The sequence below is a fragment of the Pseudophryne corroboree genome (assembly GCF_028390025.1).
Source record: "Pseudophryne corroboree isolate aPseCor3 chromosome 3 unlocalized genomic scaffold, aPseCor3.hap2 SUPER_3_unloc_28, whole genome shotgun sequence".
In the NCBI taxonomy this organism is placed as follows: Eukaryota; Metazoa; Chordata; class Amphibia; order Anura; family Myobatrachidae; genus Pseudophryne; species Pseudophryne corroboree.
In genome coordinates, this window is record NW_026967517.1 from 167718 (window position 1) to 194022 (window position 26305).

At 44.6% G+C, this 26305-nt stretch overlaps 1 protein-coding gene across 1 annotated transcript in view; it reads right to left on the reverse strand.

The window, feature by feature from the left end:
* Positions 1 to 5250: 5250 nt before the first annotated feature.
* The window catches only part of LOC134983892 (oocyte zinc finger protein XlCOF22-like), a 630483-nt gene continuing 609428 nt past the window's right edge, over positions 5251 to 26305 (reverse strand). The window contains exon 6 of the mRNA XM_063949501.1: positions 5251 to 10061. Within this exon, the coding sequence (XP_063805571.1) occupies positions 8746 to 10061 (1316 nt within the window). The 3' untranslated portion in view covers positions 5251 to 8745. The remainder of the gene's footprint in view (positions 10062 to 26305) is intronic.

The window sequence follows — 26305 nt, forward strand, 5'->3', positions numbered from 1 at the left end:
GAGTCAAAAGTTATCATAATGCTGATTCAATGGACCTGTGTGAGGCTGGCCGGGATGCAGATGCAAAGGAGATCAAAGCTGGTGGTGAAGGAAACCTGCAGAGTTCCAGCTTAGATGTGGAAAGCTGTGGAGGTAGCTCTCTAGGAAAAGGTAGATCTGATGGTGGGTGACAAAGTGCCAGATGTGGCAGCTTCTAGGTACACATTGTGGATCTGGTGGTGGCTGTGGTCTCTCAGGGTCTGGTCTAGGATTGGCTATCAACCATTGATGATCTGGAATTATTGATGGTCTATACCTGATGATAACTAGTTTTACCATCAAAGGAAGAGAGCCAGGTAGTTACCCGCCATCGATAGTAGCTGTGAAGATACTGGGTTCCAAATCACTCAGGCACAGTGGTAAATGAAAAACCAACAGTGGTTATTGAACAGAATGGGCTCTAACCAGCTCAGCACACCTCTGTAATCCAATTCCACATGACAATTCCCACCACAAACTCCTGCCAGAACATCACTTCTTAGTCAAGGAGCATAGAATCTCTTTCAGCTCTCTGGTTATATCTACTTATACCCCCAGAAGCTTCATATTACATGGGGTGTGTGTGACTTCTTTGTCTAAGGATCTTACAGCATTGGAATACATATTCTAATCAAGGTGATTACATCAGCCAGAGAGCAACCATGTCTGGTCAGCTCACTGTTGGACAATAGGGAGTAAACAAAAAGGGACAATGATACCTTATATGATTCATCCTTTGAGTGTCCACTGTGGTGGTAGTAAACAATAGAAAACTAGGTCTAACATGAATACATTATCCAAAGGGTAACAGATAACGTAACACAATTGCATATATTAATATTAAGGTTGATTTAAACACAATATTGGGTGAGCAGTAATGGACATGTTATGGAGAATGAGGAAACAGATGAATGTATAGGGATATGGGGATAAAAAAAGTACATATCTGACATGAGAAATGAGGCATAGCTATATTGTCACAGACCTCTCATTTCCTCACAGTAGCCATGGGCCAGATGTTATTTCCCATCATTTACAGACTTCTGCCGCTGCACCGAGATGCTAGGCTGTCAGCCAGTAGCCCTGCACCGCTCTGGCTCTTACATATAGTGTGCTGTACCGGCTGGGAATGGGATGCCCCATCCACCTCACTGACGTGACAGGCTCAGATGTCAGTCATGCAGCCCCACTGCACCCACTCTCTCCGTACTCATACATACATGCCTTTCTGGGAGTGTCTCGCCCTGGTTGTCAGTGAGACAGTGTCTCTGGCACAGCTGTGTAATCATGATGTGAGTGTGTGTGCTGAGTAGTGAGTACTGCTAGCAGCAAGTCTCACAGCTTAACTGCAGTGTATCAGTGTGGTGGGGGTGGGTGGGGGGGGGAAAGGGGTTGCTACACCAATGAGTCAAGGAATGGAGTAGTTGCATGGGACTCACACAGCAGGTGGTGAAAAGCTTAAAAAGGAGGAGTGGTTGGAAGGGAAAGGAACTATTTTTTATTTATTAGCAGTTTCTTATATAGCGCAGCATATTCCGTTGCGCTTTACAATTAGAACAATTATAGAACAAAACTGGGCAAAGACAGACAGAGGTAGGAAGGCCCTGCTCACAAGCTAACAATCTATAGGGAAATAGGCATTGATACACAAGGATAGATGCTACCTGTCACATAATGGTTCCCCAGGTTGCTAGGTTAATGGGTTGTATATATGATCCCCCCGCAATGTTGGAAGACAAAATGTGAGGTTATGTGGACTGTACAGAGGGGATGTAACTGGATAGGGAAGCATTGAAGGTTATGTGTGTGGGTCAGGAATTTGGTAGGCTTGTCTGAAGAGATGAGTTTTCAGAGAACGTTTAAAGGTTTGGAGACTAGAGGAGAGTCTTATTGTGCGTGGGAGTGCATTCCACAGAGTGGGTGATGCCCGGGTAAAGTCCTGTAATTTTGGGTGGGAACAGGTAATACATTTGGATGAGAGACGCAGATCTTGTGCAGAGCGGAGAGGTCTGGTAGGGAGATATTTTGAGATTAGTGAGGAGATGTATGATGGTGCAGTTTGGTAAATAGCCTTGTATGTAAGTAAAAGTATTTTATATTTGACACGGTAGAATACCGGTAACAAATGGAGGGACTGACAGAGCGGATAAGCAGATGAAGAACGTCTGGCGAGGAAGATTAGCCTTGCAGCTGCATTTAAAATGGATTGAAGTGGTGATAGCCTATGTTTGGGAAGACCAGTAAGGAGACTATTACAATAATCAATGCGGGAGATGATGAGTGCATGGATTAGAGTTTTTGCAGTGTCTTGTATAAGATAAGGGCGTATTTTGGATATGTTTTTAAGGTGCATGTAACATGATTTAGAGACAGATTGAATGTGTGGAACAAAGGACAGTTCAGAGTCGAGGATGACACCTAGGCTTGAGCTTGTGGGGTGGATAGTTGCATTGTCAACAGTTATAGAGATATCAGGTTGGTAACTACTCTTAGCCGGTGGGAAAATAATTAATTTGGTTTTGGAAATGTTGAGTTTGAGGTGGCGAGATGACATCCAAGATGAAATGGCAGACAGGCATCCAGTGACACGAGCCAATACTGGTGGTGACAAATCTGGGGAGGATAGGTAGATTTGAGTATCATCAGCATAAAAATGATACTGAAATCCAAAGGAGCTGATTAGTTTACCAAGAGAAGAGGTATAGATTGAGAAAAGCAGAGGACCTAAGACTGAGCCTTGCGGTACTCCAACTGATAGAGGTAGAGAAGAGGAGGTAGAATCAGAGAAGTGAACACTGAAAGAGCCATTAGATAGGTAGAATGAGAACCAGGAGAGGGCTGTGTCCTGAAGACCTAGAGATTGTAGTATTTGTATGAGAAGAGAGTGGTCAACAGTGTCATAAGCAGCAGAGAGATCTAGAAGAATGAGTAGTGTGTAATGGCCTTTTGATCTAGCAGTGACTAGATCATTCACTACTTTGGTCAGCGCCATCTCTGTGGAGTGTTGGGCATGAAAGCCTGACTGAAGTGGGTCCAATAAGTTGTGGGAGTTAAGAATGTGTGTGAGGCGAGTGTAGGCAATTCTCTCAAGTAGCTTGAAGGGACCTGGTAGCTGAGAAATGGGACGGTAGTTAGAGAGTGTGTTTGGGTCAGAGTTGTGTTTTTTTAGAATGGGAGTAATGACTGCATGTTTAAACAAAGAGGGAAAGATACCAGTAGAGAGAGAGATTACAGATTTTAGTTAAGGTTGGGATAAACACAGGAGACAAGGTTTTACTGACCTGTGAGGGTATAGGATCAAGAGGAGAGGTAGTGGAGTAGGAGGATGGAAAGACTGATGATACTTCATCTTCACTTGTGGGATCAAATGAAGAGAAAGTGCCAGACGGTTCAGGTAGGGAATTGAGCAGGTCACTGGCTGAGGAAGAGCATACCATTTCATCTCAGATTTTATCAATCTTATCCTTGAAGTAGGAAGCAAGTTCTTGTGCACTGATAGTAGCTAGTGGGGGAGGTGAGGGAGGGTAAAGAAGTGATTTAAACGTATTAAAAAGTGGCTTGGGGTTATTGGCATGATAAGAGATGAGAGATTGGAAATATGTTTGTTTGGCAGTGTCCAGGGCCTGATGATAGGAGTGGTAGGTAGTCTTATATGTGAGAAAGTCACTTGGATTCTGAGATTTACGCCACTGATGTTCTACTTTACGTGACAGTTTTTGTAGGTGTCTTGTTGATTTAGAGTGCCATGGTAGGCATCTAAGCCTACGTGGAGTGTGATGGGTAGCTGGAGCCACTTCATCAAGGGCACTCTCTAGGGTCTGCTGCAGGTGTGATATAGCAGTGTCAGGTGTAGTAAATGTAGAGATTGGTGAGAGCAGTTGTTGCAGGGAAGTGGAAAGCTGTTGAAAATGTATATTGGCCCTCATTCCGAGTTGATCGGTCGCAAGGCGAATTTAGCAGAGTTGCTCACGCTAAGCCGCCGCCTACTGGGAGTGTATCTTAGCATCTTAAAATTGCGACCGAAGTATTCGCAATATTGCGATTACAAACTACTTAGCAGTTTCAGAGTAGCTTCTGACTTACTCAGCATCTGCGATCAGTTCAGTGCTTGTCGTTCCTGGTTTGACGTCATAAACACTCCCAGCGTTCGCCCAGACACTCCCCCGTTTCTCCGGCCACTCCTGCGTTTTTTCCGGAAACGGTAGCGTTTTCAACCACACGCCCATAAAACGCTGTGTTTCCGCCCAGTAACACCCATTTCCTGTCAATCACACTACGATCGCCGGTGCGAAGAAAAAGCTGTGAGTAAAAATACTATCTTCTTAGCAAAATAACTTGGCGCAGTCGCAGTGCGAACATTGCGCATGCATACTAAGCGGATTTTCATTGCGATGCGATGAAAAATACAGAGCGAACGACTCGGAATGAGGGCCATTGTTAGTATTTCTGTGGGTTAGTAGGTTCAGAAGGGATTAGTGAGGGTAAGGACTCTCAAGGGAAATTGGAGTGGGATCCCACATGTACCAAAGTGGGTAAAGAGCAGCTTTTAGGAAGGAAATAGGTGAGCCAGACCCTGTGGTTGACCCTTCTCTACCTCATGTGGGGTGGAACTTTGGACTCTCCAGTTCCTCAGGAGGCTGTGGATTCTTTCTGCCCACTACCTGGTGGTTCTGTGGTCATCTCAGGCCATGAACCTCCCAGATGCCTGGCCTCCAGATAAATATGAAATGGTCATGGAGGTGGTCCTGGGCTCTGTACAGGAGGAGGTGGAACAAGCAAAGGAAAGTTTTGACCCTTCTGAAGGGGCAATGGTGGACATTGCGAATGGTGAAGGGAAGGTTTTTGTGGGTGAAGAGTGAGTTATGCCATATATAGCAGAAGCATGGGTCTTCAGCCTATATGATGTGCCACCATTAATGTGGCTTCTGTCTTGTCCGGCCAGCTTGATTTATGGGCTTTGTCATTTTTATAAGCAGGATAAAGGCTGAGTTTTTTATTTCTGCAGTAGACTAGAATAAGCCCAGACAGTCCACTTCCATTATACCACCGGAATGTGACGGTCAGTGACCACCGTGCCATCACTTACCTGTATGCTTATATGAAACAGAATGATGGAAAACTTACACGGTTTCTTTACATCTTTTGGGGTCCACTCCGAGATTAGATATTATGGCGTAATTACTCAGACGGGAATATAAAACAGATAAAAAAATAAAAGCTATAATGCAATAATTAGATGCAAACAAAAGCTTTTATTATGAAATCATACAGGGGAGTATCCGCACCATATAGATGTAACATACAACAAACCACCGCAGATGGAACCCGGGTGACTCTAATGCACATGATAATGTACAGGGTATATATGGATAGGATCTTGTATCAGAAAACACTCCATGTCAAGATGAGTGTCTGCAACAAGTTAGGTAAACTACAAGAAGTGAAAACACGTTCCAATGGCCGCCATATTGTCGTGCAGCAATACAGATTGTGGAAACTGGCATTACACATTCACATTTACACAAAGCACAAGATACAAAATAAACAGCAGAATAAAGACCTAAGCATTTGGGATGTATTATTTAGGAAGTAAATAGAGGTACATTAATGAAAAGTGTGAGTAGCAGTCATCAGTCTGCTTGTGAAGGTCTCTAGAGTGGAGGCCTCTTGGACTGTGCAAGGCAGTGAGTTCCATGGTCAAAGCTAAACGTTCAACCCATAAATGAATTACAGGAGATTCTTGGTACTGCTGGTAACAGTCCTTCATCTGTAGAAGCCAGCAGGGCAGTAAGGAGGCAGAAGCTGCTTCTAGTACCTTGGACCATGTAATGTTGGGCTGGGAAGGTCATTTAGCTAATTATGAAATAGATTTGTCATCTTACAGGCAGCCGGTGAAGGGAGTAGAGAATGGGTGTTATGAGGCTGGAACGGGCTGGTCAGGTAACAGCTTGGCTGCTGCATTCTGTACTAGCTGCAAGATATAGTGCCCTGAGGAAGCCTATGAGCGAAATGTGCATTGGCGTTAGGCTGATGTGTCTAATGTGCAATATATAAATGTTAGAAAAAGTGTCCGATCAAATGTGTGTACGTACATAGGAGAATGTGCCTCTGTTAACCTGCAGATAGCGTTACGACGAGCGGTGCAACTGCCCGCCCAGTCATAATACTATATGTGACTGGTAGAAATCTGAAATTAATTACTGCACTGATGAACATATAGTAGAAGTATTGATAATTAAGATCACAGGAGAAGGTGTTATTATTAGCCTGTATACAGTGTATCTAACGAGCGGTGCAACCGCTCGTCTCATTGTGAAACATATGTGATTGTTGGAAATTGGAAACTAATTACGGCACAGCCAAACTTGTAGCAGTATCTACACAGGAGAATGTGCTATTATTAGCCTGTATACAGTGTACCTGACGAGCGGTACAACCGCCCGTGCTACTGTAAAACATACGTGACTGTTAGAAATTAGAAACGAATTACAGTACTACCAAACTTACAGCAGTATCCTCAGGAATCAATAATCTCCATTGTGACATTTCACTGACGTGCTGCACCATAACAATCACTGCACTGCCAAACTTATAGGTGGAGTTTATAGCAATTAAAAACATAGGTGAATGTGTTATCATCAACCTGCATACAGCATACCAGATGAGCGGTGTAATTGCCTGTCTAATTGCAATAATATATACGACTGTTAGACACTTGAAAGCAATCACTGCACCGCTAAACATCTAGCAGGAGTACGCTTATTACCAAGTGTATAAGCATATGGATTGAGTTGGATCGAGATCTCTATTAATGAGAATGAGAACTGCGCAATATTAGCAGCAGAAAGCAAGAATCCAACTATAGAGGCACTAACTGCAACTACAGATTGCACGGTGATATATTTAAATCGTGCACATCATATCAGATGGGGCGCTGGATGACCACATAGGAGTTATTGCTGGCCCAAATTACTGTGTCAACTGACTATCTTTGGATCTTTTCTGAGTCACAGATCACATGGGAAATTAAAGGTGGTGATTCAGCAGGACATTGTAGTGACAATAATATTTTATAGCAAATTCACAGTCCAGCTTGCCAATATTATTCAGGCAACTGTGCCTATATAGCACTTGATGTGGGTAATGTGACAACTTTGGGTGCTCTATTGAGTGACTTATCTCTTACCTCACATGTATCTTTTGCACTACAATAAAAGACACAATAAATCACCTTGAGTAAACGAACTCTGCAGGCATAATATGCAACACCCCAGGGATGGGATCGTGTGGAACCTGCAATAACTATTACAATATAGGATCTGTGTCTCTGTCTGAAATCATCTGTTAACCGACACACATTTACTATCATAATTATTAATACCATATTGCATCTGTGGAACACATCCCAGTAATGAGTATTATTGCAGTTAAATATTCACGTATTTCCCAGTAAGAACCTTTTATGTCAATATAACTCAGTGGGAACCAGTACGGTTTACGCACATTAGGACCATCTTATTACATAAATACAAAAGGCACTCGACACACCAGCTTTGTTTTTAATCTTTATTCACTTAATTTTCATTCTTTTTCACTTTCCTTACTATCTTTTATTACTTCGCTTGATTACAAATTTAAGGACAATACTAGTCTGATTAATATCCTTAATTATACATAAAATTAATAAATATTAAGTGTGGCAATTTTGCCTATAAATACGAATAACATAGGGATTTTTTAACAATTTATCAATAAAGAAAAATATTTTAATATATTGGATATTGGGTTGTGTGCACCGCACAAAAAAAATGATTTATTTTTTCTTTCCCCTCCCTTTGGGGATTTTACTTTATTCCTTGACCTAAATCAGTTGGTAGCACCTATAATTACCTTGAGAATGTCCCACGATTTATTCACTTAATTGTGATAGTGGTATTATTTAATATAAAGGTACCCCAAGTACATAAACTATCAGGACAGTTATATCCTGGTGCGGGTTACTCTCCAATTGGGAAGAGAATTTACTTTCTCCACCTTTTGGAAAACCTGAAAGCTCTGTAATTCTTTTGCTGGGTGACCCAGGTAGATGGCATTGCAGTAGTCTATGAACTTCTGAGGGAATCAAGAGCTTGATTCTGGTTATGGTCCACAGATGGAAGAATGAGGATTTGTATGTGGCGGATACCTGATGTCTGTGTCATCCACATACCAGGACAACACAAAGATTCAGCACACGTTCAGTATTTTGCGATTCTGAACACCAAAGCATAAATCCAGATGGTTGGTAAAGCTGTAGTCTTGTCCTTTGTTTGGGAGCTTCTATTATGTTTCACAAAGACTGAGTCACAGCCAACTGGCATCATCCACCCCTGGCGCTCAGCTAGACAACCATTTATTGGTATTAGGTTCTCAGTACATGGAGCAAAAAGCAGGTCATCTGCATAGCAGTGGTAGATCAGGCCATGACGTCTGATTATATCACCCAGTGGTAGCATGTATATTTTATAAAGCATAGGAGATCGGATTCACCCTTGAGGAACATTGGACGACAGTGATAATTATACTCCAGAAGATGTAAATGGTTTCGGACTTGGGTAATGTCTAATATGTTCAACAAGAGCAGATTTATTTCTCTCACAGCATGAAAATGGCTTCTCATCTGTGAAATCGCTGATGTTTAACAAGAACTGATTTCCGTGCAAAATATTTCCCACACTCAGAACAGGATTATGGCTTCTCACCTGTGTGACTCCTCTGATGTCTAACAAGATGTGATGTCGATGAAAAACATTTCCCACAGTCAGAACAGGAAAATGGCTTCTCACCTGTGTGACTTCTCTGATGTGTAACTAAATGTGATTTGTGTGCAAAACATTTCCCACACTCAGAACAGGAATACGTCTTCTCACCTGTGTGACTTCTCTGATGAATAACAAGATGTGATTTCCATGCAACACATTTCCCACACTCAGAACAGGAGTACGGCTTCTCACCTGTGTGACTTCTCTGATGACTAACAAGTTGTGATGTCGATAAAAAACATTTCCCACACTCAGAACAGGAATATGGCTTCTCACCTGTGTGACTTCTCTGATGTATAACAAGAGCTGGTTTCTGTGCAAAACATTTCCTACACTCAGAACAGGAGTACGGCTTCTCACCTGTGTGACTTCTCTGATGACTAACAAGATGTGATGTCGATAAAAAACATTTCCCACACTCAGAACAGGAAAATGGCTTCTCACCTGTGTGACTTCTCTGATGTGTAACAAGATGTGATGTCAATAAAAAACATTTCCCACACTCAGAACAGGAAAATGGCTTCTCACCTGTGTGACTTCTCTGATGTGTAACAAGAACTGATTTACATGCAAAACATTTCCCACACTCAGAACAGGAAAATGGCCTCTCACCTGTGTGACTTCTCTCATGTCTAACAAGATATGATTTATATGTAAAACATTTCCCACACTCAGAACAGGAAAATGGCCTCTCACCTGTGTGAGCATGCTGATGAATAACAAAATGTGATTTGTATGCAAAACATTTCCCACACTCAGAACAGGAATATGGCTTCTCACCTGTGTGACTTCTCTGATGTGTAGCAAGAAATGATTTATATGCGAAACATTTCCCACACTCAGAACAGGAATACGGCTTCTCACCTGTGTGACTTCTCTCATGTCTAACAAGATATGATTTATATGTAAAACATTTCCCACACTCAGAACATGGAAATGGCCCGTCCCCTGCCTTAGCTGGCTGATGGGTAATAGGCTTTGTGTTCTGTGTAAAACATTTGGCATCTATAGAACAAGGAAACACTGTATCTACTGTCAGAGCTGTAACAGATGCACCAATATCAGAGTGATCAGGAGAACATTTCCCAGTATCAGAGGGATCAGCTGATAGAGCTGGATGAATAATTGGGGTAATGGGGTTAGCTCCTGGAGAATCCTGTCTACTGTCATCATCTGTTATTTCAGAATCTAGGGATAACATTAGATGTCCTTCTGAGATATTCCTGCTTGTGTGTCCATCTGCTGGAAATAAAATACATTAATATATATAATGAGTAGACAAGACCCAGGGTGTTACAGGATACAATATATAATTCTATAACTGACATTTTTACCTGTAATCATTGCTTTTATGTTTATTAAAAAACAAAAAAAGCTAGGATGCTTAGAATGGAGCTTGATCAACACTGAACGCTCATGTGGGATTACTAGAGGGGACGTGGATGCTCATGTGGGATTACTAGAGGTGACACGGACACTCACGTGGGATTACTAGAGGTGACACGGACGCTCACGTGGGATTACTAGAGGTGACACGGACGCTCACGTGGGATTACTAGAGGAGACAGGGACGCTCACGTGGGATTACTAGAGGTGACAGGGACGCTCACGTGGGATTACTAGAGGTGACAGGGACGCTCACGTGGGATTACTAGAGGTGACAAGGACGCTCACGTGGGATTACTAGAGGTGACACGGACGCTCACGTGGGATTACTAGAGGTGACACGGATGCTCACGTAGGATTACTAGAGGTGACATGGACGCTCATGTGGGGTTACTAGAGGTGACATGGACGCTCATGTGGGATCACTAGAGGTGACACGGATGCTCATGTGGGATCACTAGAGGTGACATGGACGCTCATGTGGGATTACTAGAGGTGACATGGACGTTCATGTGGGGTTACTAGAGGTGACATGGACGCTCACGTGGGGTTACTAGAGGTGACATGGACGCTCGCGTGGGATTACTAGAGGTGACATGGACGCTCATGTGGAATCACTAGAGGTGACACGGACGCTCATGTGGGATCACTAGAGGTGACATGGACGCTCATGTGGGGTTAATAGAGGTGACATGGACGCTCATGTGGGGTTACTAGAGGTGACATGGGCGCTCGTGGGGTTACTAGAGGTGACATGGACGCTCATGTGGGGTTACTAGAGGTGACATGGACATTCACGTGGGGTTACTAGAGGTGACATGGACGCTCACGTGGGGTTACTAGAGGTGACATGGATGTTCATGTGGGGTTACTAGAGGTGACATGGATGCTCACGTGGGGTTACTAGAGGTGACATGGGCGCTCATGTGGGATTATTAGAGGTTATATGGACGCTCATGTGGGATTACTAGAGGTGACATGGACGTTCATGTGGGATTACTAGAGGTGACATGGCCACTCATGTGGGATTACCAGAGGTGACAAGGACGCTCATGTGGGATTACTAGAGGTGACATGGACGCTCATGTGGGATTACTAGAGGTTATATGGACGCTCCTGTGGGATTACTAGAGGTGACATGGACACTCATGTGGGATTACTAGAGGTGACACGGACGCTCATGTGGGATTACTAGAGGTGACATGGACGCTCATGTGGGATTACTAGAGGTGACACGGACGCTCATGTGTGATTACTAGAGGTGACATGGACGCTCATGTGGGATTACTAGAGGTGACACGGACGCTCATGTGGGATTACTAGAGGTGACACGGACGCTCATGTGTGATTACTAGAGGTGACATGGACACTCATGTGGGATTACTAGAGGTGACACGGACGCTCATGTGGGATTACTAGAGGTGACATGGACGCTCATGTGGGATTACTAGAGGTGACACGGACGCTCATGTGTGATTACTAGAGGCGACATGGGCGCTCATGTGGGATTACTAGAGGTGACATGGACGCTCATGTGGAATTACTAGAGGTGACATGGACGCTCATGTGGGATTACTAGAGGTGACATGGACGCTCATGTGGGATTACTAGAGGTGACATGGGCTTTGCAATAATAAAACAGCAAAGAAGAGAAAGTGCTGTCCTGTTTGTGCACTAATAAATAATATATAACCTTTATTAAGTACAGTAAAGTATGTAAGATAAATCAGTGATATATTAAACACAAAGGTAAATGTATAAAGGTGAATAAAGTAATAAAGAAACAAGTGTATTTGTTGTTAAACATCGGCATGTATATTATATTGGGTGATAATTGATTCAGTGCTGGTAATCCTGGTCAGTAAGAATATATTTATATATTACACCTATACGAGGATGGGATAAATTACACATTTAATAATATTGTGGCAGAGTTTCCTCCAGCGGTAATCTCAATGGAACATCATACTGTATGTATAAACACTGTGTGGGGGGGATTCAGTTCATCGCAAAAACTCCCTAACCAATTAGCCGCAAAAAGTTATTGGTGATATTTCTCCATAGATTTTTTATTTTGCTCACAAATGTCTGGGCACTGAGCAGTTGTGCGGTGTTAGAAGGAATTCATTTATAATAAGATTTTAAACCTATCGGTAAATCTATTTTTCCTAGTCCGTAGAGGATGCTGGGGACTCCGTAAGGACCATGGGGTATAGACGGGCTCCGCAGGAGACATGGGCACCTAAATAGAACTTTTCCTATGGGTGTGCACTGGCTCTTCCCTCTATGCCCCTCCTCCAGACCTCAGTTAGAGAACTGTGCCCAGAGGAGATGGACAATACAAGGCAGGATTTAAAAATCCAAGGGCAAGATTCATACCAGCCCACACCAATCAAACCATGTAACCTGGAACATACATAACCAGTTAACCGTATGAACAACAACAGTGACGGTCCAAAACCGACTCCAACTGTAACATAACCCTTATGTAAGCAACAACTATATGCAAGTCTTGCAGAGTTTCCGCACTGGGACGGGCGCCCAGCATCCTCTACGGACTAGGAGAAATAGATTTACCGGTAGGTTTAAAATATTATTTTCTCTTAAGTCCTAGAGGATGCTGGGGACTCCGTAAGGACCATGGGGTTTATACCAAAGCTCCCAATCGGGCGGGAGAGTGCGAATGACTCTGCAGCACCGACTGAGCAAAAGCTAGGTCCTCGTCAGCCAGGGTATCAAACTCCGACCAAGTCGCCGCACGGCAAAGCTGTAATGCCGAGACGCCTCGGGCAGCCGCCGAAGAAGAGCCCACCATTCCTAGTGGAATGGGCCTTAACCGAATTTGGAACCGGCAATCCAGCCGCAGAATGAGCCTGCTGAATCGTATTACAGATCCAGTGAGCAATAGTCTGCTTCGAAGCAGGTGCGCCAATCTTATTAGCAGCATACAGGACAAACAGTGCCTCTGTTTTCCTAATTCTAGCCGTTCTGGCTACATAAATCTTCAAAGCCCTGACTACGTCCAGGGACCTGGAATCCTCCAAGTCACTCGTAGCCACAGGCACCAGATGGAATGAAGAAACCACTTTAGGCAAATATTGAGGGTGTGTCCTCAATTCCGCTCTATCCACATGAAAAATCAAGTAGGGGCTCTTGTGTGACAAAGCCGCCAATTCTGACACTCTCCTTGCCGATGCCAAGGCCAACTACATGACCACCTTCCAGGTAAGAAATTTAAACTCAACCCTGTTAAGTGGTTCAAACCAGTGTGATTTTAGGAACTGCAACAACACGTTCAGGTCCCACGGTGCCACTGGAGGCACATAAGGAGGCTGGATGTGCAGCACTCTCTTTACAAACGTCTGGACTTCTGGAAGAGAAGCCAATTCCCTCTGAAAGAAAATCGAAGGGCTGAAATCTGTACCTTAACAGAACCTAATTTCAGGCCCATATCCACTCCTGTCTGCAGGAAGTGGAGAAAACGCCCCAAATGAAAATCTTCCATAGGCGCGTTCTTGTTTTCACACCAAGACACATACTTTCGCCAGATACGGTGATAATGTTTCACCGTCACCTCCTTCCTAGCCTTTATTAAAGTAGGGATGACCTCCTCCGGAATCCCCTTCTCCGCTAGGATTCGGCGTTCAACCGCCATGCCGTCAAACGTAACCGCGGTAAGTCTTGGAATATACAGGGCCCCTGTTGCAACAGGTCCTCCCTCAGAGGGAGAGGCCAGGGATCTCCTGTGAGCATCTCTTGAAGATCTGAGTACCAGGCCCTTCGAGGCCAGTCTGGAACAACGAGTATCGTCTGTACTCTTCTTCGCCTTATGATCCTCAACACTTTTTTGATGAGAGGAAGAGGAGGAAACATGGAGACTGAGTGGAACACCCACGGTGTTACCAGGTAGTCTACTGCTACTGCCTGAGGGTCCAGAGACCTGGCACAATACCTCCGAAGCTTTTTGTTGAGGCGTGACGCCATCATGTCTATTTGAGGAATTCCCCAAAGACGTGTTATATCTGCAAAGACTTCTTGATGAAGTCCCCACTCTCCTGGATGGAGATCGTGTCTGCTGAGGAAGTCTGCTTCCCAGTTGTCCACTCCCGGAATGAAAACAGCCGACAGAGCGCTTACGTGATTTTCCGCCAAGCGAAGAATCCTTGCGGCTTCCGCCATCGCGACTCTGCTTCTTGTCCCGCCTTGGTGGTTCACATGAGCCACTGCTGTGACATTGTCTGATTGAATCAGAACTGGTAGGTTTCGAAGAAAACTCTACGCTTGTCGAAGGCCGTTGTATATGGCCCTGAGTTCCAACACGTTAATGTGTAGACAGGATTCCTGGTCTGACCACAGTCCCTGAAAATGTTTTCCTTGGGTGACTGCTCCCCATCCTCGGAGGCTTGCGTCCGTGGTTACCAGGATCCAGTCCTGAATTCCGAACCTGCGACCCTCCAGCAGGTCAGCACTTTGTAGCCACCATAGGAGAGACACCCTGGCCCTTGATGTAAGTGCAGATGCGACCCGGACCATTTGTCCAGAAAGTCCCATTGAAACGTCCTCGCATGGAACCTGCCGAAGGGGATGGCCTCGTAGTCCGCCACCATTTTTCCCAGAACTCGAGTGCATTGTTGAACCCTTTTCGGTTTTAGCAGGTCTCTGACCATGTTCTGGATGTCCTGGGCCTTCCCCAACGGAAGAAAAACCTTCATTTGTTCCGTATCCAGTATCATACCTAGGAACATTAGTCGAGTTGTCGGAATCAACTGTGACTTCGGTAGATTCAGAATCCAACCGTGTTGCTGGAGCACTCTCAGAGAGAGCGTTACACTGTTCAGCAATTTTCTCTCTTGATCTCGCCTTTATCAGGAGATCGTCCAAGTATGGGATAATTGTGACTCCATGCTTGCGCAGGAGCACCATGATTTCTGACAAAATCCTCAGGGCCGTGGAAAGCCCAAACGGCATCGTCTGAAATTGGTAATGACAATCCTGTACAATGAATCTTAGGTATTCCTGATGGGAGGGATATATGGGGACATGAAGGTACGCATCCTTTATGTGCAGTGACACCATACTGGCTATAATCGTCCTGAGGGATTCCATCTTGAATTTGAATCTTTTCATGTACAGGTTTAGGGATTTTAGATGCAAAATAGGTCTTACCGAACCGTCCGGTTTCGGGACCACAAAGAGGGTTGAGTAGTAGCCTCTTCCCTGCTGGTTCAAGGGAACCCTGATAATTAGTTGCTGTAGACACAGCGTTTGAATTGCAGCTAACACTACATTCCGTTCTGGTGTAGAAGCTGGTAATGCCGACTTGAAATATCAGCGCGGAGGCACCTCTTCGAATTCCAGTTTGTAACCCAGGGAAACTATTTCCAACACCCAAGGATTCAGGTCTGAGCTGACCCAGGCCTGGCTGAAAAGTCGAAGACGTGCCCCCACCGGTGCAGACTCCCTCAGGGGAGCCCCAGCGTCATGCTGAGCGTTTTGAAGTAGCCGGGGAGGACATTTGTTCCTGGGCACTGGCCGAAGCGGGTTCTCTATCCCTCCAGCCTTACCTCTGGCAAGGAAGGAGGACCCCCGACCTCTTCTGGACTTTTGCGACCGAAAGGACTGCATCTGATACGGTGATATTTTCTTTTGCTGTTGGGGAATAAATGGTAAAAAATAAGATTTTACTCACCGGTAAATCTATTTCTCGTAGTCTGTAGTGGATGCTGGGGACTCCGTAAGGACCATGGGGAATAAACGGGCTCCGCAGGAGACTGGGCACTCTAAAGAAAGATTTAGTACTACCTGGTGTGCACTGGCTCCTCCCTCTATGCCCCTCCTCTAGACCTCAGTTAAGGAAACTGTGCCCGGAAGAGCTGACAGTACAAGGAAAGGATTTTTGGAATCCAGGGTAAGACTCATACCAGCCACACCAATCACACCGTACAACTTGTGATAACATACCCAGTTAACAGCATGAATAACAAACGAGCATCACTCAACGGATGCCACATAACATAACCCTTTAGTAAGCAATAACTATATACACGTATTGCAGAAAGTCCGCACTTGGGACGGGCGCCCAGCATCCACTACGGACTACGAGAAATAGATTTACCGGTGAGTAAAATCTTATTTTCTCTAACGTCCTAGTGGATGCTGGGGACTCCGTAAGGACCATGGGGATTATACCAAAGCTCCCAAATGGGCGGGAGAGTGCGGATGACTCTGCAGCACCGACTGGGCAAACACAAGGTCCTCCTCAGCCAGGGTATCAAACTTGTAGAATTTTGCAAATGTGTTTGAACCTGACCAAGTAGCAGCTCGGCAAAGCTGTACTGCCGAGACCCCTCGGGCAGCCGCCCAAGAAGAGCCCACCTTCCTTGTGGAATGGGCTTTCACTGATTTTGGATGCGGCAATCCAGCCGCAGAATGAGCCTGCTGAATCGTGTTACAGATCCAGCGAGCAATAGTTTGCTTTGAAGCAGGAGCACCCAGCTTGTTGGATGCATACAGGATAAACAGCGAGTCAGTCTTCCTGACTCCAGCCGTTCTGGTAACATAAATCTTCAAAGCCCGGACTACGTCAAGCAACTTGGAATCCTCCAAGTCATGAGTAGCCGCAGGCACCACAATAGGTTGGTTCAAATGAAAAGATGACAACACCTTTGGCTGAAATTGCGGACGTGTCCGCAATTCTGCCCTGTCCATATGGAAAACCAGATAGGGTCTTTTACATGATAAAGCCACCAATTCTGACACACGCCTAGCCGAAGCTAAGGCCAACAGCATGACCACTTTCCACGTGAGATACTTTAGCTCCACGGTTTTAAGTGGCTCAAACCAGTGGGATTTCAGGAAACCCAACACCACGTTAAGATCCCATGGTGCCACTGGTGGCACAAAAGGGGGCTGAATATGCAGCACTCCCTTAACAAACGTCTGAACCTCAGGCAGTGAAGCCAGTTCCTTTTGAAAGAAAATGGATAGGGCCGAAATCTGGACCTTTATGGACCCTCATTTTAGGCCCATAGACACTCCTGACTGTAGGAAGTGCAGGAACCGGCCCACCTGGAATTCCTCTGCAGGGGCCTTCCTGGCCTCACACCAAGCAACATATTTTCGCCATATACGGTGATAATGCTTTGCTGTCACGTCCTTCCTAGCCTTTATCAGCGTAGGAACAACTTCTTCGGAATGCCTTTTTCCGCTAGGATCCAGTGTTCAACCGCCATGCCGTCAAACGCAGCCGCGGTAAGTCTTGGAACAGACAGGGCCCTTGTTGCAACAGGTCCTGTCTGAGAGGCAGAGGCCATGGGTCCTCTGTGAGCATTTCTTGCAGTTCCGGGTACCAAGTCCTTCTTGGCCAATCCGGAACAATGAGTATTGTTCTCACTCCTCTTTTTCTTACAATTCTCAGCACCTCTGGTATGAGAGGAAGAGGAGGAAACACATAGACTGACTGGTACACCCATGGTGTTACTAGTGCGTCCATAGCTATTGCCTGAGGGTCCCTTGACCTGGCGCAATACCTTTTTAGCTTTTTGTTGAGGCGGGACGCCATCATGTCCACCTGTGGCAGTTCCCAACGATTTGCAATCTGTGTGAAGACTTCTTGATAAAGTCCCCACTCTCCCGGGTGGAGGTCGTGCCTGCTGAGGAAGTCTGCTTCCCAGTTGTCCACTCCCGGAATGAACACCGCTGACAGTGCTTGCAGGTGATTCTCCGCCCAACGAAGAATCCTGGTGGCTTCCGCCATTGCCACCCTGCTTCTTGTGCTGCCCTGGCGGTTTACATGGGCCACTGCGGTGATATTGTCTGATTGAATCAGCACTGGTTGGTTTCGAAGCAAAGGCTCCACTTGACTCAGGGCGTTGTATATGGCCCTTAGTTCCAGGATACTGATGTGCAGACAAGTCTCCTGACTTGACCACAGCCTCGGAGGCTTGCATCCGTGGTCACCAGGACCCAGTCCTGTATGCCGAACCTGCGGCCTTCGAAGAGGTGAGCACTTTGAAGCCACCACAGAAGAGACACCCTGGCCTGGGGGACAGGGTGATCAGCCGATGCATCTGAAGATGCGATCCGGACCACTTGTCCAACAGATCCCACTGAAAGATCCTCGCATGGAACCTGCCGAAGGGAATGGCTTCATATGACGCCACCATCTTTCCCAGGACTCGCGTGCAGTGATGCACCGACACCTGTTTCGGTTTTAGGAGGTCTCTGACCAGAGTCACAAGCTCCTGAGCCTTCTCCGCCGGGAGAAACACCTTCTTCTGGTCTGTGTCCAGAATCATGCCCAGGAAGGGCAGACGCGTCGTAGGGATCAGGTGCGACTTTGGAATATTCAAGATCCACCCGTGTTGTTGCAACACTTCCTGAGAGTGTGCTAGGCCAATCAGCAACTGCTCCCTGGACCTCGCCTTTATGAGGAGATCGTCCAAGTATGGGATAATTGTAACTCCTTGCTTTCGAAGGAGTACCATCATCTCCGCCATTACCTTGGTAAATATTCTCGGTGCCGTGGACAGGCCAAACGGCAACGTCTGGAATTGGTAATGAGAGTCCTGTTCCACAAACCTGAGGTACTCCTGATGAGGAGGATAAATGGGGACATGCAAGTAAGCATCCTTGATGTCCAGCGACACCATAAAATCCCCCTCTTCCAGGCTTGCAATGACCGCTCTGAGCGATTCCATTTTGAACTTGAATTTCTTCAGATAAATGTTCAGGGATTTTAAATTCAAAACGGGTCTGACCGAACCGTCCGGTTTCGGCACCACAAACATTGTGGAATAGTAGCCCCTTCCATGTTGAAGAAGGGGAACCTTCACCACCACCTGCTGGAGATATAACTTGTGAATTGCTGCCAACACTACCTCACTTTCCATGGGAGAAGCCGGCAGGGCCGATTTTAGGTAACGGTGAGGGGGCGTCACTTCTAATTCCAGCTTGTATCCCTGAGACACAATTTGTATAGCCCAAGGATCCACCCGTGAGCGAACCCACTGGTGGCTGAAATTTCGGAGACGCGCCCCCACCGCTCCTGGCTCCGCCTGTGGAGCCCCAGCGTCATGCGGTGGATTTAGAGGAGGCCGGGGAGGACTTTTGTTCCTGGGAACTAGCTGCATGGTGCAGCTTCTTTCCTCTACCCCTGCCTCTGGCAAGAAAAGATGCACTTCTGACTTTCTTGCTTTTTTGTGAACGAAAGAAGTGCATTTGGTAATACGGTGCATTCTTTGGCTGTGAGGGAACATATGGCAAAAAATTCGACTTCCCAGCCATTGCTGTGGAAACCAGGTCCGAGAGACCGTCCCCAAACAATTCCTCACCCTTGTAAGGTAAAACCTCCATGTGTTTTTTAGAGTCGGCATCACCAGTCCACTGCCGAGTCCACAGGAACCTTCTGGCAGAAGTCGACATTGCGTTTACTCTAGAGCCCAGTAGGCAAATATCCCTCTGGGCATCCCTCATATATAAGACAGTGTCTTTGATATGTCCCAGGGTCAGTAAAATAGTCTCCCTGTCCAGGGTATCTATCCCCTCAGACAGAGTATCTGTCCATGCTGCCACAGCACTACACATCCAGGCCGAAGCAGTTGCTGGCCTCAGTAGAGTACCAGAATGTGTATAAACAGACTTCAGGATACCTTCCTACTTCCTATCCGCAGGATCCTTTAGGGCGGCCGTATCCTGTGACGGCAGGGCCACCTTCTTAGATAAGCGTGTCAACGCCTTATCTATCTACAGTTTCCTACTGTATTGTCTTACTGACCTGTAGTTTCCTATTGTATTGTCTTTACTGACCTATAGTTTCTTCTGTATTGTCTTACTGACCTATAGTTTCCTACTGTATTGTCATACTGACATATAGTGGCTTCTGTATTGTTTTACTGACCTAGTTTCCTTCTGTAATGTCTTACTGACCTATAGTTTCTTCTGTATTGTTTTACTGACCTATAGTTTCCTTCTGTATTCTTACTGACCTATAGTTTCTTCTGTAATGTCTTACTGACCTAGTTGCCTTCTGTATTGTCTTACTGACCTATAGTTTCCTTCTATATTGTCTTACTGACCTATAGTTTCCTACTGTATCACTGTCTTACTGACTTATAGTTTCCTGTCTTACTGACCTATAGTTTCCTACTGTATTGTCTTACTGACCTAAAGTTTCTTCTGTATTGTCTTAGGGCCCTACACACTAAAAGATTATCTGTCCAATCTGGCTGATTGGAAAGAAAATCTGGCAATGTCTGGGAGCAAATGGCAATTTACTATTTGCTCTCAAAGATTGGAAAACAGACAAAAATGGACTTTCAGACAGATTGGTTACATTTGTTTCATTAAACCAATTTATCTGAAGTGTGTTTGTCCATTTTCTTGATTTTGGGAGCAAATGGTTGATTGTCATTTGCTCCCAGACATCGCCAGATTTTCTTTCCAATCAGCCAGATTGGACAGATAATCTTTAAGTGTGTAGGGCCCTTTACTGACCTATAGTTTCTGACTGTATTGTCTTACTGACCTATAGTTTCTGACTGTATTGTCTTACTGACCTATAGTTTCCTACTGTATTGTCTTACTGACCTATAGTTTCCTTCTATATTGTCTTACTGACCTATAGTTTCCTACTGTATCACTGTCTTACTGACTTATAGTTTCCTGTCTTACTGACCTATAGTTTCCTACTGTATTGTCTTACTGACCTAAAGTTTCTTCTGTATTGTCTTAGGGCCCTACACACTAAAAGATTATCTGTCCAATCTGGCTGATTGGAAAGAAAATCTGGCAATGTCTGGGAGCAAATGGCAATTTACTATTTGCTCTCAAAGATTGGAAAACAGACAAAAATGGACTTTCAGACAGATTGGTTACATTTGTTTCATTAAACCAATTTATCTGAACTGTGTTTGTCCATTTTCTTGATTTTGGGAGCAAATGGTTGATTGTCATTTGCTCCCAGACATTGCCGGATTTTCTTTCCAATCAGCCAGATTGGACAGATAATCTTTAAGTGTGTAGGGCCCTTTACTGAACTATAGTTTCTGACTGTATTGTCTTACTGACCTATAGTTTCCTACTGTATTGTCTTACTGACCTATAGTTTCTGACTGTATTGTCTTACTGACCTATAGTTTCCTACTGTATTGTCTTACTGACCTATAGTTTCTTCTGTATTGTTTTACTGACCCATAGTTTCTTCTGTAATGTCTTACTGACCTATAGTTTATTCTGTATTGTCTTACTGACCTATAGTTTCCTTCTGTATTGTCTTACTGACCTATAGTTTCCTATATACATAGTTCTCCTGTCTATGTATGGTAGGTATGGAAGGGATACCTACCATACATAGACAGTATATATAAGCCTCAGCCTCTCCCTTATGAAAATGATAATGTATAAGGTGTATGTGTGGATACCATGCACATGTAACTGATTCTATTTACAGGAAACAATAGGGAGAGCCCACGGCTGTCTGAAAGTGTTCTAGATGGTAAAGTATTACACATATGAATATATTTCTTCTAAATAAAATATTTTTCACCCCGGTTGATATAATACTGACAATTCAGTCAATAGTAATCTTTCTTTTAATTAAGTAGGATCAATTTATATGAATTTTTAGTGAATAGTTATTAAAGGTTATATTTTAAATTGCAATTAAGTTAACAAGAGTGCTCCCAAAAAGGAAGTTTACTTCTTTCTTTCCGGACCGCTCTTCTATGCAGAAGGGAAATATCTGCTGTTTATTGAGAGATGCTCCCTGTAAGGAAATTACCACTTGTAGCTGAAATTGCAAAAGACCCCTCCCCTTGCATCAGGTAAATTAATGTCTCCTATGATTATGACTTCTCCCTTTAAAGCCATTTTACTGATGTCCAACAATAGATTTCTGTTCAAATCCTGCCCCTGGCCACGTCGTCTATAGATCACCCCAATGCGAATAATGTCCTTTCCCCCGGTTTCTGTGGTGACCAAAAGGGTTTCAGATTTGTCTTAAATATTTTGTATTAATTGAAGTAGCATTCATGCTTTTTTTCCCACATACATTGCTACCCTCCCTACTACACTGACCATTCTATCCTTTCTAAATAAATTCTATCCTGGTATAGATATGTCCCAGTCATGATTCTCATTGCACTATGACTCTGTAATTGCCACAATATCCAGGTTATCCCTGTTCATTATCACAATTAGCTCTGGAATTTTGTCTCCTAAGCTCCTAGCATTTGCACACATAGCTTTAAGAATTATGTCTGTGCATCTGTTATTAGTAGCCATGTCCAGACAGTACAAAATAAATGACAAGTTTAAAGTTGAAATTACCTGCTTGGTGATGTTGTTCAGTATTTGGTATTTGTTTTTTTAACTAATCAGGAATCACACTCTGTCCTTTACACCATGACTACACCTCGCTAAATGTAAAGATATAAACCTGACCACAAATGGCCAAATAGGTCTACTATATACAAGGAGTTATTTAATACCTGCATCATCTAACAAAATGAAGGTTATTTAATAAAAGGTTGCTAAACTGAGAAATTTAGATCCCATACAAATTAGGCGCGCCACAAAAAACACACTACTACTTATATATGATCCATAAAAACTTCTGCTTGTTACTTTTAATAACACTATAGTGATGTGTGTAATAACTCTCTACATGTGATGTTTGTCATGGATAGCCTTGTGTTATAAACACCCAACTGAGAACAGGGCTGATGGCGGAGGAGGGTGTAGGATAAGAGATTGCTGTAGTGACTGAGCAATGAGAATATGTTACTTCTGTAATAAGTGTTTTTTACTCACCTGTGCTGATATCTGTAGGGATCTCCTCCTCCTTACACTGCTGATCACCCCTCACATACGTCTCTTCTTCTCCATCTATATCTTCTGCCTTTATATCAGTCACATACGTCTCTTCTTCTCCCTCTGTATCTTCTGCCTTGATATCAGTCACATACGTCTCTTCTTCTCCCGCTATATCTTCTGCCTTTATATCAATCACATACATCTCTTCTTCTCCTTCTGTATCTTCTGTCATCATATCAGTCGCATATGTCTTTTCTTCTCCCTCTGTATCTTCTGCCTTTATATCAGTCACATACGTCTCTTCTTCTCCCTCTGTATCTTCTGTCTTTATATTAGTCACATACGTCTCTTCTTCTTCCTCTATATCTTCCGCCTTTATATCAGTCACATACGTCTCTTCTTCTCCCTCTGTATCTTCTGCCTTTATATCAGTCACATACGTCTCTTCTTCTCTCGCTATATCTTCTGCCTTTATATCAGTCACATACGTCTTTCTTCTCCCTCTATATCTTCTGCCTTTATATCAGTCACATACGTCTCTTCTTCTCCCTCTGTATCTTCTGCCTTTATATCAGTCACATACGTCACTTCTCCCTCTATATCTTCTGCCTTTATATCAGTCACATACGTCTCTTCTTCTCCCGCTGTATCTTCTGTCATCATATCAGTCACATACGTCTCTTCTTCTCCCTCTATATCTTCTGTCTTTATATCAGTCACATACGTCTCTTCTTCTTCCTCTGTATCTTTTCCCGTTATATCATTCACATATGTCTCTTCTTCTCCCTCTATATATTCTGCCTTTATATCAGTCACATATGTCTCTTCTTCTCTCCTTATATCTTCTGCCTTTATACGAGAAAGACGTTCTACCTAAATAACCCAAAAAAAGATGATTTTGGTACTTACCGATAAATCCATTTCTCTAAATCCTCTAGGGGACACTGGAGTGTTATACAGTAGGGGTGTGAAGCTTGCAACCGGAGGTGTGGCACAATCTAAAATTAGCATTGTCTGCACAGCCGGCACCTCCCCCTTCACATCCCTCCTCCCTCAGTTTGAAAAATTTGACTGAGAGAATAGGACATAATATTATAGCACTGTCAGAGTCGGTTTAGTTTGTGTCCCCGGAGGGGGCGCTAGTGGGTCAGTGGAGGTAGGAGGAATGAAGTGAGGAGGCAGGATTGGATTTCTGCGCATGTGCACAATGTAGTTTTATTAACAACGAAAAGTCCAGATAATAATGCAGCAGAAAATAAACAAACGCAATGCAATGGTATTGGCAATGGTAATGGCAATGATAGGAATACAGCTTGGGAGCTGAAAGTCTATGGCAGAGTATGATATGCAGACATGAACCAGAATAGTTAAAACATGGAGCCAGCAGAGGTGAAAATAATGGTAGCAAGCCTGGTAGCAGAGCAGGAGACTTGATGTAAAATGTCCACTGTGCTGTTGGAAGTGCACAGGCAGCCTGCAGGCTGAATCACAGGTGAGATGACGGGATGCACCTGGAGAGAGAGTCTCTACTGATGAAGGCTGGAGCACACTGCAGATGGTGGAGGTGAAGCCAGAGAGGTATTGCTGTAGTGCTGGTGCTTGTAGTTCCACGGAGGTAACAGAGGTACAGGAGAATATCCAGGAACACGGAGGATCAGGAGAATATCCAGGAACACGGAGGAACAGGAGAATGTCCAGGAACACGGAGGATCAGGAGAATATCCAGGAACACGGAGAAACAGGAGAACAGGTCCAGACACACGGGTCGCAGGAGTGACACAAAGTTCAGGACAACCTCTGACTCACCCTGCAGCTCATGATATACCCCCTGACCGGCAGGTATTGGCTGGAGTGAGACAAGGGGGTGCGGCCAAGCTCCGGATTGGCTGCCGCACTTACACTGGGGAATACTGTCATGGCGGCGCCCATGCCGCGGCCCGGCAGGAACGCGGCGCGCTCTCACGCCCGTTGACTCCAGGGGCGCTTCCAGGCCTGAGATGGCATCCAAGAGCAGGGTGACAGATGACAGCAACATGCAGTGACCCCGGACGGAGTCCGCTCCGGCGGACAGACATAACAGCGGTGAGTCGATTCCTGACAAGCACTTGGCGAGGAACCAAACCGTACAACAAAGCAAACAGCATCCAAGAAACTCTTAACAGAAAAACCAACGCTGTTTGCACGAACTGTTTGAACAAGAACTTTGAACACAGCAGGTTGACAGCACTGAGGCGGGCGTCCAGTGTCCCCTAGAGGATTCAGAGAAATGGATTTATCGGTAAGTACCAAAATCCTCTTATCTCTTTCACCCACTAGGGGACACTGGAGTCCTATACAGTAGGGGACGTCCCAAAGTTATCCCCACTTAGAATCTCCGGACGCCAAGGTATCAAACCTGTAAAAGTTTGCGAATGTGTGGGCTGAGACCACGTTGTCGCTCTGCAAAATTGAGTAGTGGAAGCACCTCAAATAGCCGCCCATGAGGCACCCACTGATCTGGTATTATGAGTACCAGTCTGAACCGGAAACTGCTTACCACAGGAAATATTATCTTGCCGATTGGCAAAGCTATTCCATCTAAACAAAGACTGCCTAGATGCTGGCCAACCATTCTTTGGACCAAACCAATGGTCCGACCTTCTAAAGGACGACGTAACTTGTACATATATTCGTAAGCTCGGACAACATCCAAAGACACGTCCCCATCTGCGAATCCCTGAAAGGATGGGACTGTCAAAGTCAGAAAAATATCACGCCACACATTGCCATATATGCACCTTATGCGAGTGCCTGCTGCACGTTCATGAGCCCTCCCGTGCGTGCGTATACTCGAAGTCGCGTGCACCCGCAGGCGCACGATATGCGCATTTACGGTAGAGTTTGTGTGCCTCTAGCGTGCGACTCAATCGTTACATATTTTAGTCATATAATGTATTTTGTAGATTATGGTCCCGTTGATAGAATCTGAAAGTTTAGTTAATGTAGCATGTTCAGAGACAGAGAGATCCCTCTTTGTTTGATACGAAGGGTCAGACAGGGGTTACACAGTGGTGTTTAGTATCCATCGGAAGAGAATATAATTAGCAATATGCCGATGTTGGTTTGAAACGGATAACTCGCTCGTGCATATAGTTATGGACATAAGAAGTTTATGGACATTTACTATATTTGCAGTTTATTACCCATGCGGCGGGAAACCTGAGTTTCCCTCCCACCTGAGCAGTGTGAAATAGTCACAGCCCACCTGTATGAACCAACCTATGACCTTTTGTTATAATGCGGAGACG